This window comes from Mucor mucedo, assembly GCF_025094135.1.
Source record: "Mucor mucedo strain NRRL 3635 chromosome Unknown EV154scaffold_19, whole genome shotgun sequence".
Lineage (NCBI taxonomy): Eukaryota > Fungi > Mucoromycota > Mucoromycetes > Mucorales > Mucoraceae > Mucor > Mucor mucedo.
Genome location: NW_026252303.1, coordinates 334,063 through 360,168, shown reverse-complemented (window position 1 = coordinate 360,168; position 26,106 = coordinate 334,063). Strand labels below are relative to the sequence as shown.

Genomic DNA, 26,106 nt, shown 5'->3' with positions numbered 1-26,106 from the left:
GAAAGAATTTTTTTGTTTTTTTTTGTTTTTTCTTTGATAGTATTATTTTTCCCTGAGTATGCTCCGCTCTTGTCGCTGAAGGAACAAATCATTCCAAGACATGATCAATGAAAATGATCACAGTCCCAGAAACCCGATTGCCAAGAATAGCACAAGGAAATTAATTTGACAGGTTTCAATTCTATTACTTTTATTGTATCAATGGTAAAACATTTGGTATAGTTAAAAATGACTACGCAGTCTTATCCGAAGAAATTTTACTTTGAAGTTGATCGATCGTTTGATCAATTTGTTCTGGGTCCATCTTTTTGCCTTGGTCTTTTCTGATATCAAATGCCTATTTTTAAAATTTAGCTTTTTATCTGTTGTCTTTTTTTTTTTTTTTTTTTTTTTTTTTTTTTTTTTTTTTTTTGACTTACTTGAAACAAAGCGACAATGTATTCGGTTAGAGGTTTAGCCATCCATCTAGTAGGATACTTGTTGTGCTCAAACCAACCAAGATGTCCGCCATAATCGGTTGTAGCAAGCACAACATTAGGATTTGCCTTGATTTCATCATAAGGAATACAAATACCATGAGCAATAGGATCGTCTAAAGAGTGGAGACACAACAATGGGACCTTGACATATTCTATAAAACGGCAAGAACTAGCATCTCTATAATAATTGTTGACAGTTGTATAGTCAAACATTCTTCGGGTACAAGCATCGTCAAATTCGCGCATGGTTCTGACAGACATAACCTGAGCTGGATCAATCTTCCCGCCCTTTGCCATGGTTTCTAAATGCCTATTAACCTGTCAACAGCTGTTTTTTAGTATGAATTTTATTTCCCACTTACTTTCCAAATGCTTTTTTCAAGTTATTTGCCATGGCAACAGAATAGACATTTCTACCGATAAACGATTCATGTAAGCGATCCATTGAGCTTCTAAAATCATAGGGGTTCGCAACAGAAATGCCTGCCTTAAGAGGAGTTTTATCGCCTTCCTCGCCGAGATACTAATTTTATAAAACTTATCATTGATCTGCAGCTTAGTTGACCAAAAATGTTATTACCTTGACCAGCACATTTGCGCCCAACGAAAATCCAATAGCAACTAAAGGCGTATTGGGAGCAAGTCTCTTTTGAATGTGGGTAAGAGCAATACGAAGATCGTCAGTGTATCCACCGCTATATATGTGAGGTGATAATACATCGGTACCGGCACAACCACGACTGTTCATTACAACAGCACGATAATTGAAAGGAGGATAAGTCACCTATAAAAGAACGTCAGCGTTTCCCGATTTGTTCCAATGATATAGCTTACCAATTCTAAAAGACATCTAATATAGGATTCATCACTACCACCTGTAAGTCCATGTAACACAAGTAAGGTGGGAGTCTCATCCTGCTCTAATCCCTCTTTTGTGGGTGTCCAATCCAAGGAAAATATACCGCCATCGGGTGTATCAACAAGCTCTCTAAAAGACAGTCTTTAGCCAGAAAATACATATATGGTAAAACAAAGTATCATTATTAACCTTTCATAGTGAACTTCATTTACAGTAGGACTGTAATTATGGTAGGCAGCATAACCGGTTTGTAAATGACCATTGAATAAGTAGGTGGTGGGGTTGTAGACAGCTTTTGGTCCGACTAAGGAAGGACATGTCTCTGCAATGTAGTCAGGTAATGTAACAGAACGGTTGCCTTCGTTATTTAACTGGATCTTCGCGGGATCAGGGCTATGGAAAAGTTTTACTTGAGACATTTCGTTACTTGTAGCGTAGGATTAGGAATAAGAACTCAAACATTTATAACATTTGTTTGTTTATCATTTATCTATAAAATAAAACGGACATTAAAAATAGAACATTTACTTGAACTGTCCAATAGTAAGATTCCTGCTTATACAATTATATTTTCAAGTAAGGAAATATTGAAAACGTTTGAAAATGTCTTATGTGGTACAATATAATACCTAGTATGTGCTAGATAATCAGTTGAAAATAAAACCTTTTGATAAAACAATCAGAATCGTCATCCAACGGATAAATGTTAAACAGACAGTAAAAAAGTTTTGGGGGCTTTGTGCAACCCACAGTAAAGATGTAACACAAATAGCTTGTGATTGTTCAAGTTAAAAAATTGTTTGGGCATTAGGACACTGACCATAGTACATATTTTTGATTTTCAAAGGGTCTAATTTTGAACAATGAAACCTTAAAGTATCTCTGAAAACTTCATGGGTGATAGATCTTCAACTAATTCGATACTGCTTTTCCTTATCGCAGTTTTGACAGACGGAATTAGTTACTTTTTCTTCAGACAAATGGATTTTTTCCTTAAAGACCTCCTATACAGAAAAATGAAATATCTTGCTTTTTTTTTTTTTTTTTTTTTTTTTTTTTTTTTTTTTTTTTTTTTTTTTTTTTTTTTCAAAGTTCGTTTGCAATCTAATGTACCGCGAGAATATTTGCGGTTAGATAGTTTTGTCAATTTCAGCTTCTTGTTTCTCCTGCCTTAAATACAAACGGATTCAAGGACGGTGAACAGAACTCTTTTGATGCTTGAAAACGTTTAAAAACAGCAACATTTATGTTTCTATACTCATTAGTTAATGTTAACGGCTGTTGCGGGGAAATATTATCTCCTTAATGATCAATTAATTGAAATGTTAGACTTATCGGGGCTGCAGAAATCGAGCACAATTATAAGTAAGGAAACAGATAAAGAATCCTTACTCGCGCTCAATTCTTTAGGTATTTATATAAAAAAAAAAAAGTTAACAAATAAAGCTTGCATTCCGTAACAACGGCCATATTTTTGAATGATTTAGCCCACATTTGAAACACTCGTTGAAGCACTCCGGAGTAATCAAGGTCATAACCCTTTATTAATTTGATGTCGTAATTTAATATCTTCTTCAGTAAAGACGTAGGGATATAATAGTTAATAAGCAAACGCTTTATCTTTTGTCCTGATTTTAGAGTGACACAAAACCACCTGTCAACCTTAATTCAAGGTGTAATTCTTATCCTCCACTATAAATACTTGTGTTTCTTTCATTTAATAAACTACGTCAGTCTGTTCTTTTGCTACGATTTACTTATAACCTATTGATATACTCAGCTGTTACCTTATAGCATAGTGCTCACTTCTTTTGCCAGACGGAAGAAATAACAATTTTTCACCGTATACATATCACACTGTCTTTTGTTAGTCTGTTAAACCTAACTGGAAAAAAAACAGGCGTACTAATTGATATTGGATAAGCTCTCCGAGATTCTCTCTATTAGCAGTCTTTTAAGTGCGCCTGTCAGTTTCAACTGTTTTGATATCGTGATGAGTCTCTAACTATTCCAGTAAATAAAGTTTCATTATCTGAAGTACTAATCGAGGTTTGCAATCAGCCAACTTGCAATTTTCATGGCAAAAAAAGTCTGCATTTACCTGGGATCCAATGCCTGAAACGATTTTTAAAACGTTTTTGGGTGCATATGCTATATACACCCAACATGCAAACAAATGTACAGAAAAATTTCTAATGTGCTCGATGGACACATAAAGTAAGTGAATCAGTAAAAAAAAAAAAAGTACCATGAATCAAATTGACACGAGTATTCACATTTTAATTCTGAAATGACGTCTAAAACAGGTATGGAGTATATTCATATTTTTCAACAAACTGAGCAGAAAATAGATTGGGGCTTTTGATTGGAATCAGAAAACAGGTAGGCTTTTTAAAACATGTGGCAACAGTTCAACTTTAAAAACTGCGTTTAACAAGAAATCCAACATTTTTTTTTATGAGCAAAGCTTTCGAATAATCGTTTTCAAGTAATGGTTTCCCGTTTTTTTAATATATGCACGCGAATGCATAATAAAGTAACAAATTTGTGCTACTAATAATAACAAAATGATCATCATCTAAAATTTATTACTTGGACACATTTGTTTTTTTTAACAGTTAGATCCTCTTGATTCTTTATTTTTTTTTAAAATTGCTCTGAGGATGGCCAATGACCTCTCATCCGGATTCCTTTGAGAATGGAGACAGTTTGATACATAAGCAAATCCAATCTTATATTTTTCGTTGAAAACAAAAAAAGTTCCTGAGGCCCCAATACCTCCAATCAACTCACTTTCTTTGTCGTAGTCCGGAATATTCAAGTAGTCATTAGGAAATATTACTAGTCCACCACGAAGGTTATTAATCACATCGTTTGGAAATATCGCATCTGTTTCATAGTCATCCATGACCCGTGTTGCCTCTTCAAATGTGGTATCCTTGGTAAAAAGATCCGGTTCGCCCTGTTCAATTGCTTTCCCGCGATTAGCCATCATAGCTGCCAGCTTTGCTATCTAATGTAAATGTTAGATATACAGGTGTATATATATTTTTATATGCTTTACCGAATCAGCGTTTGTATGGCCCGAGTAGGATGGGATTTCTATTGAGCGATGTTTGGGATTGAGTTTTTGAATATTTGTATCAAGGCTTATGTGAGGATTCACAAGAGATCGATAAACAAGACTGTCCTTGTTGAATAAAGCGAATATGAGCGAGCTATCCTTGAAAGGATTCAATACAGTAGCGATCAAATGTGCATACTGTTGATATTTGGGAATAGGATAGAACGGAGCGATACGGCTTATGTCCAAACCCTCTGTTGCATACGGTTTTAAATACCATTCGGATCCCCATTTATCCATAAACTCACGGGCAAAATCATTAAGGGTGCGGTGTTGCGGGTCTACACGTCGAATGATCTCGTTTTGAATCCAACCTTGTGTAATCACGTGATATGCATGAACAGGTTTTCCATCAAAGTTATGGCGTTGCTTTGCAAGAACATCCGCCAATCTGTCTAAATCAGATGCGTTATAATATGACAATGGTTCATCTAAACCCCCTAAACCCGATTTATGTCGCATCTACAAGGTCGAAAAAAAGGAGATGTAAAATCATTTACAATTTCGTCAGAAGGCTGTTACTTACAAGGTCCTCAATTGTAACGTTTTCCTTGTTTCCCTGAGCAAACTCTGGCCAATACGTTGAAATACGTTCATTGTATGATAGCAACCCTTGATCCACTAACTGCGCAACAATGATACTACCCTATTAAAGGAGATGAAAAAAGTGTGTTCCATTAATTTATTAATAAAACAATATATACCAAACTCTTTGTACAGGAATACACCATTTGTAGGGTTTTATTTGTATATTCAATCTGTTTATCTCGGTCTTGCCATCCACCCTGGAGACTAAAAACTTGTTTCCCGTCTACGTAAGCCGAAATGGAGGCACCTATATCTAACCCTTGCTTGAAATTGTTCACAAATATATTATAGACTTCCTTATATTCATCATTGACAAACCCGTGAATTGGTATATGAGACGGGCACCCGATATGAAGCAATGAACAAGAGAAGCTGGCATAAGGCGCTTTGAATAAAACATTGTGTGCTATGAGAGATATCAGAGGTACAATTAAGCCAACTTTTTTCCCAAGAAAAGGCATTTAAAAACATACAAAAAATATTAAAGAAAAAAACTGTATGTTCGAACGGTTGTGGATTTTATATGAGAAGTGGCGAAGCCTATATCGTATAAAGTTAACTAACAAAAATTTGTGTAGATCATTGAATCTAAAAATAAATTTGTTAGTTAATGTTGTGAACCACGATTGAAAAAAATTTGTCCGAAATTTATTAATCGGATGATCTGAATATATGTATATTTATTCATTGTCGCCTTCTCGTATCATTGCAGGCAATGGTCGCAGGATTGCTTTTAATTACTAATTCAAGCAGGTTTTACAGGATCTTTTCAAACATGACTAAAGTTTCCATGTGTATAAACAACAAGTCTAGTTAGACCCCGAAAGATACAACGTTTAATTCTTTAAGTCTGTAAATGTTGTAAGCTGATTTTGGAGTGATAGAAAATTAGCCGCCAACCTTATTCCAACGTAAACTTCATATCATTTACTACAAATACTTGCATTTTTTTCATTGAATAAATTATAGCCTGTTCTTTTGCTAAGATGTTTTTATAACCTATCGATATACTCAGCTTACACCCTATATCATGCTGCCTACTTCTTTTGCCAGACCGAAGAAATAGCGGCTTGACAATGTATACATCATTTTCTACTCAGTCTATTTCAAGTAGGTCTTGGAACTCGTCCTCATAATAAAAAATAAAAATAGGGACCAAATTATAGACGATATGTATAATGTAAAAGAATATATTATGCTTTATTTCAAGGCGTAGCGAGAATGCGGAGAGTGTTTGTGTTTCCTAACCCTCCTTTCCATCCTTGTACGGCTACAATAGATTCATTTCGTCCAACCAACCTAATAAATTATGCATTAGGTGCGTGTACTTTCAATACACAAAGAAAGAAAAAAACATTTTAACTACCCGTATTTAATAGCTTGCTCCATACCTAATAAAAATATTCGTTAATAGATTCCAAAGTAACAAGAAATAAATCTTAAACTTACCCCATTTTATTCTAACATCCACATCCCCTTGCCACGGAGCAAGTTCAAGTGGACTCAGATACGTCGAACTTGATGAAGTCGAACTCAACAGTGTCGCTTCTTTTGACGATTCCTTGGGATAATGAAATGGGAAACACCCGCGATGTAAATGCACTTGTCTTGCTGTTTGTGGATTACGGGTGATAACAATAATCGGTACGCTTGGTCGATACTTGGAGATCAGTCGAGCAGAATTACCTGATCTTGTCAGAACGATAATGGCTTTGGCTCCTTGTTCATGTGCTGCATTGACAGCAGCACATGCAACGGTTTCAGTAGTGCTGGTTGGGAGTGGCGTCAACGATCGAAGTTGGTTAAATAGAATTGGATAGCAAATGACGGCCTCCGCAAGAAGACAGGTTTGATGCATCGTGTTAACAGAGTCAATGGGGTAGTTTCCTTTGGCAGTCTCGCCAGATAGCATGACACAATCAGCACCATCAAGTACTGCATTGGCAATATCAGAGACTTCGGCACGTGTAGGACGTGGGTTGTGCTAGAACAATAAAACATGTTGAGTAATAGTATATTAAAGACATAACTAACAGAGCTTACGGTCATGGATTCCAACATTTGAGTGGCACTAAATAGAAAGTCAAAAAGGGAAATCACTATGAATATATGTCAAAAACTATTTACCAAATTACAGATTTCCCTGCAAGATTGCATTTGGAAATCATCATTTTCTGAGCAATAAAAACACGTTCAAGAGGAATCTCAATTCCCATATCCTAAATTGAGGTTTAATACTATATTTTTAATACAGACATATGTGACTTACACCACGAGCAACCATGATACCGTCGGTATGCTGCAAAATATCATCAAAATTTTCTACGCCTTGATGGCTCTCAATCTTGGATATAATTTTGATATGTTTACCTTCCTCTCCTAAAACATGTCTAATATCCAGAATATCTTGACCGCGACGAATGAATGAAGCAAAGATGAAATCTACCTTATTTTCGATACCAAATTGTAGATCATTTTTGTCCTTTTCTGAGAGCGCAGGTAAGTCGACGGGGGTGCCAGGTAAATTCACACCTTTACGAGAGCACAATTTACCATTATTGAGAGCCTTCACACGTACCGCATTGTGCATAACTTCTAGCACCTGCAGTGACAGGATACCATCATCGACATAAATCATTTTATCTACTTGAATTACGAGAGGCAAGTTCTTGTAATCGACATACATGATCTTATCATCACATTGGTCCATATACTTTTCGTCAACACTAATGATAAATTCATGGCCTGATACAATAGGAAGCTTATGGACATGAAAACTTTAATCTTTTTATGATGAATGATTTTTTCTAATTTTTCTTACCTCGAGGTTATCTTTCATAACACCTGTTCTAATTTCGGGGCCCTTTGTATCCAAAGCGATTGCAGTGGGTCTGCCCGGATATACTTTTTCATATGCGTTAGCAGAAACGTACAGATAAGTAAAAATAAAATAAAATAAAGAGACATACGTGAGGTACTTTGGCGAGTATTTTCAATCACTGACTTGTGATACTTTATAAAATTATTAATTAGCTAGGTTTATACTGGAGGGATATATCAACAAACCTCGTAGGAACCATGCGAAAAATTCATGCGTACAACGTTTAAACCAGCGTTACGAAGCTGAGTAATCATTTCGACGCTATTTGTACGTGGGCCTAGTCAAATGATATAATGAGTATCTGTATACATGTTTAGGCAAGAGTCTTTTTTGTTCTACCGATGGTGCCAACGATGCTTGTCTTTCGAGCAGCAGGCGTCTCGATATCGACATTCATGTGTGATATCCACTCTAAATCCGAAGTCACTTGAGCTGTCAAATGCATATTTGCTAATAATAAGTGAAAAGTGAAAAAAAAAATATGCATGTCTTTGATTTTGCCTTATTTTATTGCACAAGTGAACCCCATGGAAAAGTGTGAAGTGCTAGAAAAATGGTGCTTTCTTATTGGCTCAATGGGATTCTAATTTTTCACTTTCACCAAGAAAAAAAAAACAATTTTTGTTTTACAAGCTAAACCTTCTCTCATCACACATATTAAGAATGACAGGTAAAAATTTAAAAAGAAACATTGGAGTTGAATAAAAAGACTAAAGAACCCGCAGATTACTTGGAGGAGCAACAAAACGAGATTGAGGCACTCGAATCTATTTACCCTGACGAATTCCAAGGTAAGCCCTTTTGATTGATCTCGAGACGGGAAAAGAAAAGTCACCAACGATAAAAGTGTTTAGCTATTAGTGAGAAGGAATTCAAAATCTCTATATATCCTGATGAACAAGATGAAGATCACCCTCGTAAGAAGTTTATTATTGTTTTTTTGTTTTTTTTTTTTTTTTTGTATTCGATACTGATAAAAAGTTTTTTTTATTATTTATTTAGGTGCCATTTCGTTACAGGTGAAATACACACCTACTTATCCTGATGAGTTACCAGAATATGACATCAAGACACTTGAAGGACAGATTCCTACAAGCTATTATACAAAGATGAAGGATGCTGTGAAAGAGGCTGTAAGTGTGTATCAATAATTAGATGCTATTGTAGTGACTGACAGAAACCATAGGCCGAGGAATCTGTTGGCATGGCAATGATTTTTACCATGGTGAGCATTATTAAGGAAGAGTTGGATAATATCATGTTGGATGTTCAAAGAGCAGAAGAAGAGATCATTAATGAGAACCGACGTAAGCAAGAGGAAGCTGAACAAGCTAAATTTACCGGTACTAAAGTGACGGTTGAGAATTTCATGGCCTGGAAAAAAACGTTTGACGAGGAAATGTTAAAGAAGGATGCAGTTCTTAGAGCACAAAAGGAAAAGGAATTGAAGGGCAAATTAACAGGTCGACAATTATTCGAACAAGATAAATCACTTGCTATGTCTGATGCCAAATACATGGACGCTGATGACGTATCAGTCGATGCTTCTCTTTTTGATAAGGAAGAACGTGGAGGTGCTTTAGAACCTGAAGACGATGAAAACGCAGTTTGGAAACAATTCGATAAAGAAGAATAAACAACAACCACGTTTTTTTTTTTTTGTTCATTAAATCATTAAAATGTCTAGATTTCTTTACCCCCTTAATACCTACAGCATACCCGATTGCCCGGGTTTTTTTCTTAAAAAAAACTTGTAGATCCTACTTTAAATCCTGTCAGTAAATTGCCATCGCATCGGGCACCGCTACTCAGTAAATAAAGGTGGCCCGCGCACTAATAAAAACTTGTGTAAAGGGGTAGAGCATAAAATCATACGATCATTTATACAAAATAAAAAACCTGAATTTTCATAACTTAATAGATCAGGCCCCCCCCCCCCTCATAAATAAACTTTCTCCTATAATTTTATTTAGAGTTTTTATATGCCACTTTTGACTTTTGGCTTTAACGCGTTTCAACAGACAGGAGATAAGAGTCAGTTGACAGTCGTGACAAAGCATTGTCACTCATATGTCAAACACGTCTTATTTACCAGTTGGGAAACCACCATTGTACTTGACGGTAACATGATTGTTCAGGGTACTCTGCGTATTCTATAATAAAACTCACATTACACCTAGATCAGGATCAAGTGATCGTGTGGGGATTTCAACCGTCATGGTTTTATAAAGTAGAAGAGCAATGCAAGAACAAACAAATACATGCCATCTTTGGGGATCCCAATAAATTGCTTGGTATAGTGGATAGTAAAGGGTTCGTAATCACCGTGACTGAACAGGAAACAAGGGTCAATATATGTCTAGCACACGCTGTAGTTTATTGTTCCCACCTGGATTCCATGTTTGTCTTATTTGATGGCACTGTACAACAATATATAGGCGGTACAGTGCGTACAGTCATGAGGAATGTATACCAAATATGTGGCTCCAATACACATGTTTTGTTTTCAACAGCAAATGGTGTATATGGACTCGGATCCAACCGTACATCGCAACTAGGAATGGATTTTGACAATCATCAGGAAGTGACAGACCCTGTGTTAATCGATTTGTTTTGTGGTTTAGGAAAGATCACAGATATGGCATGTGGACGTTTTCATTCTGCAGTGGTTGTGGAGGGAGATGTGTATACGTTTGGCTGGCATAAGGATGGAAGGCTGGGACGAGATGATATGGATTTGATTGGACTCGCAATGTTTCAAGTTGATGGGGAGAGTATAGAGGTGAATGCAGTGCAAGTAGTATGTGGATCATTGCATACGCTTGTATTGGATGATGCGGGTAAGGTATGGTCATGTGGTAGCAGTAAGTGTTGATGTTAAATTAGACATAAGGCATAAAAAACTTAAGATTTAAAATTGTAGATGGATATGGTCAGCTGGGCCGCTCAGGTAAAATGAGTAGTGAGTGTTTTGAAAGGTGTGAAATGACAGACAAGAAGGCGACCAGGATTGCAGCAGGATCCTGGACGAGTTTTATTTTTTATTAATTAAATCAGCAATTCTACTCATGAGTTTATCGTGGTCAGGATGAGGTGTGAGATTATCATCTTCTAATGGTTTCTTTGTCAAGAAGACGCGGTTTGTTTTGACAGCGACCTGTGCAGGCTCATCTTCATCAAAGGCCAACATGAAGGGAAGACTTGCAGCACCGGGAGGAGTCAAGGTTAAGAGGACGTGGGGTTTACCTTCCTCATCGATCTTTGCGCTCTCGACATAGAACTGACGTACCTTACGGTTACCAGTTTGACGTAAACCCATTGAATGTCTCTTGGGTAAGAAACCCACTACACCGGCAATACCCACTGCATGTCCATGTCGTTCAGCATTTAGGATACGGCCTTGTACGGGGTAAACTTCCTCAGTGTCATAGTCTGAATAGGTGGGACCTACAGGTTTTTGTGCTGCAGATTCCTTAAAAGTGACATTCAAATAATCAAATACTTGTTCGGGCACAAGTTCCTTCTTCTTTAATAAGTGTTGGAATGAAGGAGATAATAGACTGCACGAATGAAGGAAACGGTTAAATTCGGCAGGGGTCATCTCGACAATGTTGTGTGTAGGTGAGTCTAAACGAGGTACAGGCTTTTTAGAAGCAGGAAAGTTTTCTTTCCAACGCTTAACAAACAAGACTTGACTATCTCCTGGTTGCCAGGGTGTTTGGTGCTCTGCTGTGTCCAACTGTTCAATAGTTGCATATCGAGTACGAATGACAGTAGGTAAGTTACGTTTTAATCCCCAGTCACCGATTTGTTTGTGTTTTAAAGGTGTGGTATAGACTTGAGCAATGCTTCTGTCATATGTGGCTAGACGTGAACCACGTAATAAAGAAGCAAACGTGTTACTCATGGTGTTTTTGTGAGAAGAAAGAAATTTATTCTTCGCCCTTGCCCTGTTTATTGTCGGGAAAACAAATAAAGTGGCTTATTGAGCGTAAATGCTTTAAAGCGGTGTAATTTCATTGCATTATCAACCATTTCTTGATCTGTCACTTTCCTCTTTGTTCTCCCTTCTGCCCTCTTATGATTACTATGTGTATCATCTATATGTATAGACTACAGTGTATATAATTTTTTTTTTTTTTTTTATTTTATTTTTTATTTTTTTTTATCCCCCACATGTTTATTATTTTCAGGTAGCGATAGCTATTTTTCCCTTTTTTTTTCCCTTTTTTCCCTCACTTTCTCATAATGACTACACAAAAGCTGCGTATTGTTCCTCATCTCAACTCTAGCCAAGCACTGGTATTTCCAATCATGGAGTATACATTAGATGAAGCTGATACTGTGACCATTGGCAGGTCTGTAGCCGAAAAAAGAGTGACCAAGTCTCAAATGACTTTTAGGAGTAAAGTCGTGAGTCGCAAACACGCAGAAATATTTTTAGAGGCGGGAAAGGTACATACATATTTTTAGTTATTATACATGTCGTGGCTAAACATATAATACAGGTCTATCTGCGGGATGTAAAGTCTTCTTCTGGCACTTTTCTTAATAGTCGACGGTTATGTGGTCCCGGCCAAGTTTCGCAGGCTCATGAGATTCAAGATAACGACATTATTCAATTGGGGGTTGATTATCAAGGTGGTACACAAGGTAAACTAATAACAATCATATATAAACAACAATAAAACTAACCATCATTAGAAATATATCGCTGTGTAAGAATGAGACTTGAGTTGAACCGAGAAAGCCCAGACAATGTAGCCTCTAGGAAATTCAAGTTTGTACAATTAAATATATATTGTGTTGTATATTATGCTAAATTTGTATATACAGCCTTAAAACATATCATTCACTACGAAACCTCACAACACCACCTAACCATCAAATGATACTAGATGAGGAAATTGATGAGATTCATGTGGACGAATGTTGCATTTGTTTATTCGCAATAGCACCATTTCAAGCCTTGTTTGTCGCACCATGTTCTCATACATTTCATTACAAATGTTTACGGCCATTACTGGCAAACCATCCCGGATTTAATTGTCCCCTTTGTCGAGCATATGCTGACCTGGACGCAAGTGTGTCAGTTGAGGTGGAGGAGGTAAGTCGCTTCAAGCTATAATTGATCATGAACTAACATATATGATTAGGTTAAACTGATGCTTCAAAGACACTAAAAATACCCTAGCCAGCCAGCCAATTTTATTATGCATTTTCTTATAAATGATGGTGACACAAGCACAATGGACTTGACAATATAATAAAGGAGTGTTCTCCCTTCTTACATCACATGGAAAGGGGATGACAATGAGGTGGTACAATGATAAAGAAATCAAGGAGAAAGAGGCACAGTGAAGAAGAGAAGGGGGGGGGTCCTGTGTGTATATGTATATGTGTGTAGGGTGTATGGGGGGAGTCTGAGGCGGAGAATTATGTATATATAATATAAACAGAAAGCTTCTTTTTTTTTTCTTCTTCTTCTTCTTTATTAACCACAAAAGATGCCTACATTATTATCACTTTTTAACAACAATAACACACACAAAGAGCATTCCTCTTGCTGTACATGTAATTGCCATGAAGACACCTCAACCATCATCTTTACACCCACACGCTGGTTTCCACGTATCAAGAGAAGATCATCCTCCTCATCCACATGTACCACAGTTTCATACGAAAGTCGTGTGTCATCCGAATACTCTCTAGATGCAGAAGAAAAGCAGATACTAGAATTCGAGCAACTCTATAGCTTGGCTGTGGACGAGGTATGTAAATCACATCCTAAGAATAAATACTCAAATATTCTTACTAATCTCTTTCCGAATAGATGGCTTATGCAATAGAATCACAAGGATCCATTTATTACAGTGGCGATTTAATAACAGCAACAGAAGCTGTAGATGCTTGCTTAGACCGCTTTAGACACCTGATGCAAACACTACATCCAGACAGATCTCATCGATTCCAAGAAGAGTGGACAGATGCCTTGTTTGAATTGAGGTCGCGTTTAGATGCTTTACCATATCACAAAGACGCTGACGTTTGATTCCTACTATTTGCTTGTGTTACTTCTAATACCCCCCTTCTATGTTATATTTATTCTTCTTGTATAGCTTTTTTTGTTTCGTTTTGTTCAATCCTTACATATGCCACTACTTATGCCATCTACATAAACATTTATATATATATATATATATATATATATATTATATAAAAAATTTAAAAACAAAAAAAGAACGTCTATTTTTGTTGTCAATCAGTTGTTTATTTATCTATCGTCAGAATCATCATAATATGAGTCGGGTTGATCGGAAAAGTCTATTCCGAAATAAAGATCTACATTAATTAAAAGTGTCTAGGTTGTTTCTCTGCGTCAATATGAATAATCACTTCTTGTACATGACCACATTTTGCCTTGATCGTCTGTCGCACACGTTGTTCAATCGCATGTGCTTTATAAATAGCCAGGTCTGGGTTTAGCTGTAAAGTTAAATCCAAATGTTGAAAAGGCCCGAATTTACGTCCACGAATAGAATAAAAGTCCAATAAATCCTGTTCTTTTTCCTTTTTTATAATATATAAGTGTATTTATAAACCTTATATTTACACTTAAATATTTACCTTGACAGAGGCTACAATGGCTTTTATATCATTCAATTCGTCCTCGCTTATGCTTTTATCCAAGAGTTCCTGGCTTGATTGACTCATCATGATCGCACCACTCTTTAAAATCATACAGGAGACAACTATGCCGCCTAAAGGGTCAAACATAGGAACACCAGCATACGTGCCTCCTATAGCCATTAGTGCCACGAAGCTTGAATAAGCATCCGACCTATGGTGCCTTGTATGTTTCATTTAGTTAGTGCTTCCCTGCTCTATTTTTACCATTACCATGCATTTGCTATCAAGACATCGCTGCGTTCACTTTTACCCACTTTGTATGCTAATGCAAGGGTGAATAACCTTTACAGCTTTCTATTTTTAACATCAATCTACTTACTGATACGGTACAACCATTCCTTGATAACAACACTACCCAGTGCAAACCAGGCTGCATTTGGGTCCAGTTCACCTGATGACACCAGTGTCCCATCCAGTGTCGCCAACAGCAGATGAAACGAATGCAAGCCTATACCCACACCTCCTCCCATTAACAATCCAGACACTGAAAGTGAACCGATAGTCTCATATCTGCCATATCCATACGGATAAATGGCATCAGGCACTTTTCTAGACATTTTAAACGTATACAGTGTGACAAAATCGCTTAAAAGATCTGATAAATATTAGCGGAGTTGCATTTTCCTACGGTGTGTTTGTGTTACCACTGAGTGAATGGGCAGCATCAGCCAATAAGGAAGCCGAGTTCATAATACTATCATATTCATGTGTGAATGAGTAAAGAGCGATCAAAAAGATAAATAACGAAAATGCTTTACAAGCCTGCTGTGCCTTTGGAAAGGGTAAGACCTACATTCGATGCAAGACCCAACCATGTGACTTGCATACCTCGTTTACCTAACAAAAAAAAGTCTTCTTCAGTATGCTTGTCTTACGCTGTTGCTTTTTTTTTGCTTTTCTTTACTGGAGAGTTGCAACATGGAGGCAAAGTCATTGGCATGCTGGTTGATGGGAGTTGACTCAATACGGGTTAAAGGTCTGGCTAAAGACATGGCATATCTAACCATCTTTGGTCTTTGAATACCCACTCTACAACAGTGTCGTAACATTGATAGATAACTAACACTGCGAAAAAAAGGTAAAAAACAAAAATTAGAAGAGAGGCAGGGGAGGCTTTATCAGATTCTTTTATTTCCAAAACTGGATTTCCATTGGATAAGAGGACTCTCTTTTTTTTTTTCTTTCTTCCCAGTTTATATAATGTCGACATTAGAGTTACTTTTGACACAATTAAAAGGTAACTTTCCAAGTATTCGAGCCATGGTCTTCATGCCTTCTCATCTCTATTTTTTTTTTCTTCTAGATAATCCCATCAACTGGGCATTGGCAGCTGTAAGCTCAAATTACTTTTATTTAACTCTCAAAACTTACACCTGTAACATGAGATTAGATTCTAGTCTACATCTTGCGCTACTTTACTTTGTCTAATAAACCTCAAGTCATCAAGGCACAACATCCTAATGTGATTGTCTTTAAAAACTATACGCCAGTTGAACTGTTGCCTTACAATGGTACCGAAGACAGTCGCATTCTGATGGGCGTAAACGGCTCAGTGTACGATGTTACTCAAGGTCGCAGTTTCTACGGGCCAGGTAAATAATAAAAAAAAAAAGACTCTTCCAGATTGCTGAGCGTGTTGATACTACATAGGAAGCCCATATGCGAATTTTGCTGGCCATGATGCATCGCGTGGACTTGCCAAAAACTCATTTGATCCAGAAATGATGGTTGACCCTTATGGACCAATAGATAAGCTTGAGGATTTAGAGGCAGATGATTGGGAGTCTTTAAGAGAATGGGTAAAAAAAGATATACATATTTTATTATATTTTCTCTAAACTGTGTATTAGGAAAATCTATTTAAAGGAAAATATTTACTTGTGGGTAAACTGATTGAAAATAAATAAAGACTTAAATAGAGCCTTCAGTGACTTGTACTTTAAACCAGTCGACAGTTTCTTGTAATCCTTGTTTAACAGAAAATCCAGGCTCCCAACCCAAATATTTTTTAGCTCTGGTGATATCTGGTTTACGCTTCTTAGGATCATCCAACGCAGCGGGTAATATCTTGATATTCACATGATCTGCCGAAAGTGGAGGCTGTAATACCATTTCGCGAATCATGTCTGCAAAGTCTCGAATCGTATACTCTTCAGGATTGCCCAAATTCACTGGCTCGCTGTAATTCTTATTCATCAACAATATAAGCCCATCTACCAAATCATGTACATATTGAAATGATCGCGTCTGCTCTCCGTCACCGTACAACGTTAATGATTCTCCCTTGATTGCTTGCATAATAAAATTACTGACCACTCGTCCGTCAGCTGGTGACATACGCGGTCCGAATGTACTAATTAATTGTTAAAAAAAAGAATTATGTTTGACTACACACACACTCACTTAAAGATACGGGCCACACGTACATCCACATCGTTCTGTCGCATGTAGGCATATGTCAATGTCTCGGCAATACGTTTACCTTCATCATAACAAGCTCTGGGTCCAATTGGGTTCACATTACCCCAATACGTTTCCTTTTGAGGATGCTCCTCAGGATCACCATACACCTCTATTCTTTTTATAAGTATACCTACGCACATATATATATATATATATATATATTATCTTACCAGACGTGGAAGTAAGCAAGAATCTAGCTTTGGTACGTTTGGCAAGACCCAGCATATTGATAGTTCCCATCACACTTGTCTTGACCGTCTTGGTAGGATTATACTGATAATGAGGAGGAGAAGCTGGACAGGCTAAGTGATAAATCTGTGAGACTTCAATCATGAAGGGATCGACCACGTCATGACGCACCAATTCAAAGTGAGGGTGACCAATCCAATGCTGCACATTTCGCTTAGAGCCTGTAAAGAAATTGTCCAATACAATCACCTCATGTCCCATCCACATGAGTCGATCGACCAAATGAGAGCCCACAAAACCTGCACCACCTGTCACCAAGATACGTTTACGGTCAGAAGGACGCAGCTGCTTCACGGGCGGGTATGCTGTGATTGACTTGTAAACCAACAGACCATTATCTATTTCGCGATCGTTTAATTCTTTTGGAAGGTACAGATCACGTAGATAGGAAAGCTCTGCATCACTACCAACTAGCGTGTGCCCTACTTTTGTTACTACAGCTTTCGTCGTATCACTCATTGTTTTAAGAAGAAGAAGAGAGCAAAGGGTGCTTTTTTCTTTTTCTCGTTTTTTTATATGTGTATTCACCTGCAGCAATGACGATGATATTTCAATTACATACCCCGCACTCCCCACTAAAAAAAACATCAGCTGTGCAAACCGGAAGCAAAACTCTATTGTATGCAGTGCCTTGCCACTAGTGTTTTGACAATTTAGATCGCACATTACATCTTATTTATTTTATTAGTTTTTGGCTGCGCAAAACTCATGCTCGTACAAGCAACTAAGCAATTTATCTGATCCTGGTGCTCACACACATACGCCAGTTACCAATAAAAAGAATTTGCGATTACGCTCCTGCTGCAAGTTAAAAGATATAACATTTAGCCAATTACGCCATATGGAGCGGATGGGTCATTTTCCTGATATACATAATGCATTCGACTCAATGATGGAAAACTTTATTATTCTACCACCGTGGTGGTCAACAACGATTTCGGCCGTAATCGTGGTGAATGCGGTCATTTTTTGACCATATCGCTAATTTGAGGTCTTCGCCAAGGAGGCAAAATCAATTCTCGGCAACAAAGTACAAGGATTAATTCCAGATAAAGTAAAAAATGTAACCAACGTGTATTCAATACACTAATATTCCTATGAGCGACCCAATAATATTTCGAAAAAAAAAAAAAAAATTACATGAAAACAAATAATTATTCATTTTCTGGAGCTTTTTTTGCAGAAAAGCTTTTAACAATGAATAGTTATAATTGAGAATCGGCAAGAAGACGTAATTTACTAGCAAGGAGATAAAATTTTCGAAATGCTTATGGATGTCGACTCCGAAAACTCTCCCCTGGAAAATTCTACAGAATACGATCAATATGTCGATGTCAAACCACCTGAGAAAGAGCAAAGACAGACTAGAAAGAAATAGCCTATGGAAAACAAGACACGCACTAACGATCCCAAAAAGCCAAATTAAGAGACGTATAGATGTTATAAGGACAAAGATAAGGAAACGTTCTATTATTACCACACGCAGACAGATATGTCCATTTAGGCAATTGCTAAGAAGTTAAATATAGCGCAAACTTGGTTCAAACAGGATGAAAAAAAATTGCCAAGATACCATCAAGCAAATACCCGGTAGCGGAAGACCAGTTGGTAGGCCTGTATTATCATTTGAAAAATATGAGGCTTTTTTGGTTAACTTTGTCAGTTAATATGCTGGGCTGGTTTTGAATGGGATGATGGGATGATGGAAAATTTGACAAACTAATTCTGTGACCTTAATATCTCCAAATCAAAAATGCTGTAGATCATCTAAAAGAGCTCACTTATACTCTGTCGAAAGAATAATTAAGAGAAAATCGAGTAAAGACGGCAATGAAATATTAGATCGATGAGCACTGATATAGACTATATTATCAGTTGCGTGTTGATACTTACTGGAACGTTGATAGATAATTTATGTGTATAAATCTGGAGCATTTTTTAGACGTTTCCATTATAAGTAAAGGCTCAAACATTATGGGTGATCACTCAAACAATTAACTCATCTTGACATAAAGCATCTCTTGTTTATCAGACCACAAATAAACCCCATTAACATAATTTTTTCTTCGCCTTTTCTTTTCCCATCGGACCAAAAGATAAAATCATTGAGTCAATATCACTTTGTATAAGAAAGTGAAAAATTTGGTTAATAGTGACTTTTTTTTTTCAAACATTATCTATTCTTGTTTAAAACGGAAAAGATATATTACAATTCTTGTTAATAATGGAAAAGATATATTGCAATTCTTGTGCTATTACAGCTAAGAAGAGCCTTCTCTGTACGATGAAAATTGCCTAGGTTAAGCTCTCAATTTTTGGATGGGATTGTTGTAAGTCACATAATTTCTATACCTTTTTGATTTACAAAAAAAAACATCTTCATCAAAATACACATGACTTAAAAGTATATACAGAGCATTACTCTTAAAGCACCATTTTGGGGTTACTAAATCGACAGCAATACTGTAAAGTGCAAAAAATTCATCATACCCTCTATGCTTTTTTGCTTTTAAATTCGGAAAAGTGCTGCGTAGCGATATACAGTCAAAAATAGTAAAGTGTTTTTCAATTGACGTTGACGACTTTTTTATGGCCAGCTTTCTGTTGAATTATTTGAAACACGGATCATAACTACAGTTACAATGATGGAAAATTAGAATATTATGCTTGTGCTAATGAGGAGGAGATTCTTGATGAGGGTTTCAAACAAATTGTGTTTGCTACACACGATGAGTCAACATTTTATGCAAATAATGCCAAGGATGATTTGCGAGTTTTATATTGTAAAGAACTTCCAAGGTTTTTTTTTTTTTCTGTGCCAATTTAACTCGCTGTTGAATTACGCTGTTTATTGTGCTGAAGCGTTAATCGCTAACAGCCAAAATACTGAATACTCACCTGACGACATCGGTTCAATTAAAGAGTCCACTTAAAACAACGACAACTAAAAACCAACTCGTGTGAGGATATCGAACAAAAAGAGGAAGGTTGGTCAATTGGATTTTTTTCCCATGGAAAAAATAAATCTTATTTTATCATCTCAAAGAAACCTTAACAAACTATCTTTTTTTTATATATATATTATTTCGCCCATTTGCCACAGCCTTTGAACTTTTACGATAGAATGATTACCGAGATTGGTGTCTCAAGCGATCGAAGATAGCAACGTATGGACAATGAGATGTTTAATGTGTTTTGACGGTAAAAAGTGTAATCCCGAAAAGAAAGTTCACTCGCACAGAGAGCAAAGGAAAGATTATGGTCCAAGAAGAAAGAGTAAGTATAAATAGGTAAAGACAAAGGTAAAGAAAAATGAAGATGCTAATAGTTGGTAAAGGTGCCATATTATCCCCAGTAGCAACAACTGTAGATGTTTTTGTGTCCACCAAACAACAACAAAAAAAATGAAATCAAATCAAAGAAATGGACAAATACACCTTTTACCGATCAACCAGAAGTTCCGATAATTGCCCTGGGAAATGCTAGAATTCGAACAAAATTTAAATGACCCAAATTCGGAAGAAAGGTTAGTCCTGATATATGTAGTTGATGAGTATCTCACATCTCAAGTAATACATACACATATACAATTTGGCTTATCATAGCTTACTTAAAATCTGCACTAGTTCTACGTGTTTGACCAGATTTTTAATGAATGTTAATGTTGAAGACTTTGGACGAGTTCATGGTTTGTCAACTTGCAAAAGTTACAAAGAATGGTGGAATAGAGACGTTAATGCAGCTAAAAACATTTTTTCCATGGCAAAAGACCGAAACCATAAGAAAACCCTTAATCCTCCACACTGTAAACATGTTTTGATAGTTCGGAAGGTTAACGAATTGTTTAATCTACACCCTCCCACCCAGACATGTCACACAAGCCGAGTGTCAGCTAAGAATCTCAACCAATAACTTCTGCTGACTTTAAACACCTCTTCATATAAAATACATCACGGTTCGAACATCCTTTCTTCTTTTTTGTATATTTATAAATGTCTTTTCTCGGAAAAAAAGTTGGCTTAATTGTACCTTTAGTGTCTATAATAGCATACAATGTATTAATGAAGGCACCTTATACCAGCTTCTCTTGTTCATTGCTTCATATCGGGTGCCCGTCTCATATACCAATTCACGGGTTTGTCAATGATGAATATAAGGAAGTGTATAATATATTTGTGAACAATTTCAAGCAAGGGCTAGATATTGGGGCCTCTATTTCGGCCTATGTAGACGGAAAGCAGGTTTTAAGTCTCCAGGGCGGATGGCATGACCGAGATAAACAAATCGAATACACAAATGAAACCCTACAAATGGTGTATTCGTGTACGAAGGGTCTGGTAAATATTTTTTATTTATAAATCGTTGAAACACGCTTTTTCATCTCCTTCAATAGGATGCTATTATTATAGCGCAGTTAGTGGAACAAGGATTGCTCTCATATGATCAGCGCATTTCGACGTATTGGCCCGAGTTTGCTCAGGGAAACAAGGAAAATGTCACACTTGAGGACCTTGTAAGTAGCAACCTCTGGACGAAATTGTAAATGATTGAACATATCTCTTTTTTTTTTCTACCTTCTAGATGCGACATAAATCAGGTTTAGCGTGTTTGGACTACCCATTGTCTTATTATAATGCATCTGATCTTGATAGACTAGCGGATGTTCTCGCCAAGCAGCCCCATAACTTTGGCGGAAAACCTGTTCATGCATATCACGCGATTACACAAGGCTGGGTTCAAAATGAGATCATCCGACGTGTAGACCCACAACACCGCACCATTGATGATTTTGCCCGTGAGTTTATGGAGAAATGGGGATCTGAATGGTATTTAAAACCATATGCAACAGAGGGTCTGGATAAGAGCCGTATTGCTCCGTTCTATCCTATTCCCAAATATCAACAGTATGCACGTTTGATCGCTACCATATTGAATCCTTTCAAGGATAGCTCATTCGCGTTTGGTCTATTTAACAAGAACAGCCTTGTTTACCGATCTCTTATAAATCCTCATATAAACCAGAATACAGATATTCAAAAAATTAATCCTAAACATCGATCGATAGAAGGACCATCCTATTCCGGTCATACAAATGCTGATTCGGTAAAGTACATCGGGATGTAATCAGACCCATATTTCTAATATTACATTAGATGGCAAAACTAGCAGCTATGCTGGCTAACCGTGGGAAAGCAATTGTACAGGGCGAACCGGATCTTTTTACCACGGATACCACATTTGAAGAGGCAACACGGGACATGGGTGACTATGAAAAAGACGCAATATTTCCAAACGATGTGATTAATAACCTTCGCGGTGGCCTAATGATTTTTCCTAATGATTACTTGAATATTCCGGACAGTGACAAAGACGCCGAGTTTATTGGGGGTATTGGGGCCTCAGGAGCTTTTTTTGTATTCAACGAAAAATATAAGATTGGCTTTGCTTATGTAACAAACGGGTTTTATGCTCAAGGGATTCCGGATGAAAGGTCATTGACTGTCATCAGAGCAATCTTAAAGAAGGTTAAAGAATTGAAGGGTTTCAGCTAGTGAGAAAGAAAGAAAAGCAACGTTTTCGATTAATAAATTTTCATTGATAATCATTTTTCTTTTATAAATTGGACAAATGTACTAATATATCGTGCATTTATGTGAATATTTACTAAACAGTGGGAGAAGACAAAGACATTTTTCATGCGGGACATATTACTGCTAATTCGCTACTAGGCTTTTTACACTTTAGTGACGGGCACAAAAATGTCTCGGACCGGACATATAACAACGCTCCTCTTTCTCAAAAAAATAAAATAAAACTCTTCTTCATTTCTCAAATTAGATACCCTGTCAGAAATGTCAAGTGCTGTTTTAAATCGTTTAAGTTTTGCACTATTTCACTCCATTGCAAGAAAAAACAGTTTGCATTTACGGCCGTCTACTTGTCAACGTTTTTCAACCAGCTCTATTTTCTTTCGAGATCCGAATTCAGTTACGGAGCCTACACCTTATAGCATACGACGTACATGGTCCAGAGCAGATACAGAAAAGCTGCTGATACTAGTGACGAAATATGGTAACAAGTGGAAAGTGTTTGCAAATTACTTCCCAGGCAGAACTTCGTTCTGTATTCGAGCGCATTATTTCTCAGTGACGCATGATACCACTCGCTGGACCCTGGAAGAAAAGAAGATTTTACAACAACGCCTCGGTTCAGAGCAAGATCCAGAAAATATTGACTGGGAAGCGATCCAAAGCAGCTTACCTAAAAGGAGAACAATTGCTCGTATCAAACAGTTTTGGCAAAATTCAATTCACCCAACCTTAAATCGTGGTAGTTGGATACCGGCAGAAACTGAACGTTTAAAGAAATTGGTATCTAAGCATGGGAAAGACTGGGAGACAATCGCAAAGGAGATTGGGACTAGAAGTGAGGATCAGTGTCGAAATAAATGGGCCTATGAAGTGTCCACCTTGAAAAAAGGTATGTGTTTTTTGTTATGTTTGTGACTTGAATAATCCATCCCTAACAACCGAAAAGGTGAGTTTTCAAAAGAAGAGGATGATGCTTTACTGCAAGCAGTGAAGAAATACGGTATTGACGAATTTCAAAAGATTCAAACCGAGATGAAGAGTCAACGCAGTATTTCGCAGTTAAGAACGCGCTATCATAATTTTTTGGATCCGGATGTGGATCGTAGTCCCTGGACTGAAGAAGAAAAAAAAGTAGCAGGTGAAATGTTTGCTGAGTTAAAGAATTTGAGGGCTGTTAAAATAAAAATGAATAGTAAACGGAGTATAAGAGACATGTATAATCAGCTAAGAAATAGATAAAATCAAGACTTTCAGTTTTTTTTTTTTGGACGAATCAAAAATGAAAATTGGAAGCTAAAATATCTGAACTTTAAGACAACCCAAAAACTAATTGCATAGATAAAAGACGCCCTCAACCTTAATTCAACGTTCACTTATGAATAAAACGATAATTTTAGATAAAAAGTCCTCTTAAGTTAACCGATACTCAGTTTTCTCAGTAATTGCTCTCTTATATTAGTATGCGTTTTTTATATATTTAATTCTACAATAAAGTAGCTTTGTTAAACCTAATATGTGTTGTTCCCGCCCCTGAAGTAAAGTACTCAACTCCTAGTGTTTCGGCACTAAATTTGTTTCCCTGACTTACCAACACGAAGATTGGTATATGAATATAAAGACCTGTTAAACACTTGAACCTTGACAGCCCATCCCAAGTTGTATTTATCCGTATTAGTCCTCTACTGAGATTGATCCCTGCCCTAAAGCTACGAATGTCTGTATTTGGTTTTGTCTATTTATGTACTACTAAACTTATCATTATTGTACATAGTTTGACAGTTAATCAACGCATCATAGGCAGAGAAAATGATGCAAGTTCATCTACTATGGACAACTATTTGTTACAAACATTCGTGATCACTTACCCCAAAACAAGGACTCTTCGGATAGTTCTAGTAATTTGCATTTGTACGCAACTTATATAGAAATTATAATTAAACAAGAGCACATATGTAAACGCTTAGACCATGCAGAGAAGGACTCGTTGAACGAGCTTTATGGGAATATACTTGATAGTAATGACGGTGATAACAATCTAAAGCAACTTGCGAGTAAACGATTACAAAAGTTAAAACTCTCACCGTTCAGAAAGACGAAGTTCTTTAGTAAGCTATATTACGACAAGGATGATGCCGATTTGATCAAAAGACTGGAAAACGAGTTCGGACCAGACTCTATTTTTTTAATTGGCCATTGGCAGCTCCAAACGTGAAGTATCAAGAGCCAAGAAGAAACAAGGGGCTCATAAAGATGTTAAAAAAGAATGGCTTTGAAGTTTTCCTTATTGATGAATTTAGAACGTCATCCTTCTGCCCAGATTGTGAACAGTCGTTGAAAAAAATTCAAACTATTACAAGCCTACGGCCATACAGACGCAAAGAAACACCAACCATCATCTGTTATGGTTTACTTGGGTATTCAATACATAACTTGAAAAGCTTTAATGAGGACATTTCGTATTTGATGTAGATATGAGAACGTGAATTGTTTGATAGAGTACAAAGATGGAGGCATTGCTGAGAGGAAATTATGGAACAGGGATTTGGCAGCAGTTCTTAATTTTAAGAAAATATTGGAAAGCCTTAATAATGGCCGTCAAGTAACAACAATAAACATAAATATCCGTCTAAATTATCGCTTAAGTATTTTAATGCAGGTAAGAATGGCTCTGAATTGACCACCATCCTTCAAAAATTTAAGCCAATTTGGCCGTTCCCAAGCAAAATTTATTTTCGCTCAATTTGGGAAAAGAATAGTACCCCCCAGTATAAGTACTAGCTTATAATTATACTATACTCAGGATAGAGATGTGGCCTATATACAACCATTAAATTAGACATGCTAGTTTTGTAATTAGCAATATTATTTTAAGTCATGTCACACTGTTTTTACTTTTTTGTAATATACACCCCCCCCCCCCTTTGGAGGGTACATATTACCAATTTGTAAAATACCCAACCCCCCATAAATTTGACTGGTAAAAAAACATTGAAGAAAAATTTGCTTGGGAACGGCCTAAGAGACAATGCCCACCAGAAGATGCCAAACTTAATGGCATTGATTAATTTGAAACGAAGGTTCATCTTTCTTGAAAAATCAAGTATCCCCACAAACTGACACTCTTTTTCTCTTCGTCCGCAACAGCTTTTCAATAAGATTTGTCAAAGCGGTATTTGATCTTG

The 26,106-nt window shown here is 36.8% G+C and overlaps 15 protein-coding genes across 15 annotated transcripts; 9 read left to right on the top strand and 6 right to left on the bottom strand.

Moving 5' to 3' along the window:
- Positions 1–15: 15 nt before the first annotated feature.
- Positions 16–1,992, bottom strand: EV154DRAFT_600321 (Alpha/Beta hydrolase protein). The gene is made up of 6 exons (XM_051607162.1): positions 1,528–1,992; positions 1,314–1,467; positions 1,060–1,263; positions 842–1,002; positions 420–789; positions 16–337 (listed from the first exon to the last, which is right to left on the bottom strand). Exons 1-6 carry the CDS (start codon positions 1,755–1,757, stop codon positions 233–235), a joined length of 1,224 nt encoding a protein of 407 aa, XP_051460629.1. The 5' UTR covers positions 1,758–1,992; the 3' UTR covers positions 16–232.
- A 1,949-nt stretch (positions 1,993–3,941) lies between these two features.
- On the bottom strand, positions 3,942–5,511 carry EV154DRAFT_459990 (beta-lactamase/transpeptidase-like protein; the record flags this gene model as incomplete). Its single annotated transcript, XM_051597503.1, has 4 exons — positions 3,942–4,351; positions 4,403–4,924; positions 4,989–5,108; positions 5,167–5,511. 4 exons carry the CDS (start codon positions 5,509–5,511, stop codon positions 3,950–3,952), a joined length of 1,389 nt encoding a protein of 462 aa, XP_051460628.1. The 3' UTR covers positions 3,942–3,949.
- Positions 5,512–6,255: 744 nt separating this feature from the next.
- On the bottom strand, positions 6,256–8,143 carry EV154DRAFT_536763 (pyruvate kinase; the record flags this gene model as incomplete). Its single annotated transcript, XM_051604162.1, has 9 exons — positions 6,256–6,349; positions 6,417–6,441; positions 6,500–7,034; positions 7,094–7,121; positions 7,178–7,269; positions 7,320–7,811; positions 7,872–7,954; positions 8,020–8,062; positions 8,117–8,143. The coding sequence occupies 9 exons, from the start codon at positions 8,141–8,143 to the stop codon at positions 6,256–6,258; spliced, it is 1,419 nt and encodes a 472-aa protein (XP_051460627.1).
- A 380-nt stretch (positions 8,144–8,523) lies between these two features.
- Positions 8,524–9,851, top strand: EV154DRAFT_459986 (ubiquitin-conjugating enzyme/RWD-like protein). The gene is made up of 5 exons (XM_051597502.1): positions 8,524–8,601; positions 8,657–8,722; positions 8,786–8,848; positions 8,934–9,064; positions 9,118–9,851. Exons 1-5 carry the CDS (start codon positions 8,595–8,597, stop codon positions 9,565–9,567), a joined length of 717 nt encoding a protein of 238 aa, XP_051460626.1. The 5' UTR covers positions 8,524–8,594; the 3' UTR covers positions 9,568–9,851.
- Positions 9,852–9,913: 62 nt separating this feature from the next.
- On the top strand, positions 9,914–10,890 carry EV154DRAFT_560693 (regulator of chromosome condensation 1/beta-lactamase-inhibitor protein II; the record flags this gene model as incomplete). Its single annotated transcript, XM_051605625.1, has 3 exons — positions 9,914–10,052; positions 10,112–10,776; positions 10,855–10,890. The coding sequence occupies 3 exons, from the start codon at positions 9,914–9,916 to the stop codon at positions 10,888–10,890; spliced, it is 840 nt and encodes a 279-aa protein (XP_051460625.1).
- A 75-nt stretch (positions 10,891–10,965) lies between these two features.
- EV154DRAFT_536761 (uncharacterized protein) lies at positions 10,966–11,838 on the bottom strand (the record flags this gene model as incomplete). Its single annotated transcript, XM_051604161.1, has 1 exon — positions 10,966–11,838. One exon carries the CDS (start codon positions 11,836–11,838, stop codon positions 10,966–10,968), a length of 873 nt encoding a protein of 290 aa, XP_051460624.1.
- A 171-nt stretch (positions 11,839–12,009) lies between these two features.
- Positions 12,010–13,306, top strand: EV154DRAFT_109643 (SMAD/FHA domain-containing protein). Its single transcript, XM_051593896.1, has 4 exons — positions 12,010–12,386; positions 12,440–12,572; positions 12,636–12,711; positions 12,768–13,306. The coding sequence occupies exons 1-4, from the start codon at positions 12,180–12,182 to the stop codon at positions 13,057–13,059; spliced, it is 708 nt and encodes a 235-aa protein (XP_051460623.1). The 5' UTR covers positions 12,010–12,179; the 3' UTR covers positions 13,060–13,306.
- A 32-nt stretch (positions 13,307–13,338) lies between these two features.
- On the top strand, positions 13,339–14,112 carry EV154DRAFT_499650 (uncharacterized protein). Its single transcript, XM_051600502.1, has 2 exons — positions 13,339–13,702; positions 13,765–14,112. Exons 1-2 carry the CDS (start codon positions 13,439–13,441, stop codon positions 13,981–13,983), a joined length of 483 nt encoding a protein of 160 aa, XP_051460622.1. The 5' UTR covers positions 13,339–13,438; the 3' UTR covers positions 13,984–14,112.
- A 170-nt stretch (positions 14,113–14,282) lies between these two features.
- EV154DRAFT_415522 (cation efflux protein) lies at positions 14,283–15,459 on the bottom strand (the record flags this gene model as incomplete). Its single annotated transcript, XM_051595675.1, has 6 exons — positions 14,283–14,501; positions 14,559–14,781; positions 14,832–14,883; positions 14,941–15,216; positions 15,266–15,315; positions 15,380–15,459. Coding segments are annotated over 6 exons (900 nt in total), but the record flags the coding sequence as incomplete, so codon positions are not given.
- Positions 15,460–15,890: 431 nt separating this feature from the next.
- On the top strand, positions 15,891–16,528 carry EV154DRAFT_415732 (cytochrome b5-like heme/steroid binding domain-containing protein; the record flags this gene model as incomplete). Its single annotated transcript, XM_051595691.1, has 4 exons — positions 15,891–15,953; positions 16,012–16,213; positions 16,272–16,420; positions 16,472–16,528. 4 exons carry the CDS (start codon positions 15,891–15,893, stop codon positions 16,526–16,528), a joined length of 471 nt encoding a protein of 156 aa, XP_051460620.1.
- EV154DRAFT_499638 (uncharacterized protein) lies at positions 16,398–17,878 on the bottom strand. The gene is made up of 3 exons (XM_051600501.1): positions 17,255–17,878; positions 17,025–17,193; positions 16,398–16,974 (listed from the first exon to the last, which is right to left on the bottom strand). The coding sequence occupies exons 1-3, from the start codon at positions 17,790–17,792 to the stop codon at positions 16,533–16,535; spliced, it is 1,149 nt and encodes a 382-aa protein (XP_051460619.1). The 5' UTR covers positions 17,793–17,878; the 3' UTR covers positions 16,398–16,532.
- Positions 17,879–21,325: 3,447 nt separating this feature from the next.
- Positions 21,326–22,885, top strand: EV154DRAFT_415675 (beta-lactamase/transpeptidase-like protein; the record flags this gene model as incomplete). Its single annotated transcript, XM_051595685.1, has 4 exons — positions 21,326–21,670; positions 21,727–21,846; positions 21,915–22,436; positions 22,487–22,885. The coding sequence occupies 4 exons, from the start codon at positions 21,326–21,328 to the stop codon at positions 22,883–22,885; spliced, it is 1,386 nt and encodes a 461-aa protein (XP_051460618.1).
- Positions 22,886–23,114: 229 nt separating this feature from the next.
- On the top strand, positions 23,115–24,389 carry EV154DRAFT_459974 (uncharacterized protein). Its single transcript, XM_051597501.1, has 2 exons — positions 23,115–23,813; positions 23,871–24,389. Exons 1-2 carry the CDS (start codon positions 23,186–23,188, stop codon positions 24,161–24,163), a joined length of 921 nt encoding a protein of 306 aa, XP_051460617.1. The 5' UTR covers positions 23,115–23,185; the 3' UTR covers positions 24,164–24,389.
- Positions 24,390–24,953: 564 nt separating this feature from the next.
- EV154DRAFT_415556 (uncharacterized protein) lies at positions 24,954–25,136 on the top strand (the record flags this gene model as incomplete). Its single annotated transcript, XM_051595679.1, has 1 exon — positions 24,954–25,136. A coding segment is annotated over one exon (183 nt), but the record flags the coding sequence as incomplete, so codon positions are not given.
- Positions 25,137–25,174: 38 nt separating this feature from the next.
- Positions 25,175–25,508, top strand: EV154DRAFT_397899 (uncharacterized protein; the record flags this gene model as incomplete). Its single annotated transcript, XM_051595219.1, has 2 exons — positions 25,175–25,338; positions 25,394–25,508. Coding segments are annotated over 2 exons (279 nt in total), but the record flags the coding sequence as incomplete, so codon positions are not given.
- Between the last annotated feature and the right edge of the window lie 598 nt (positions 25,509–26,106).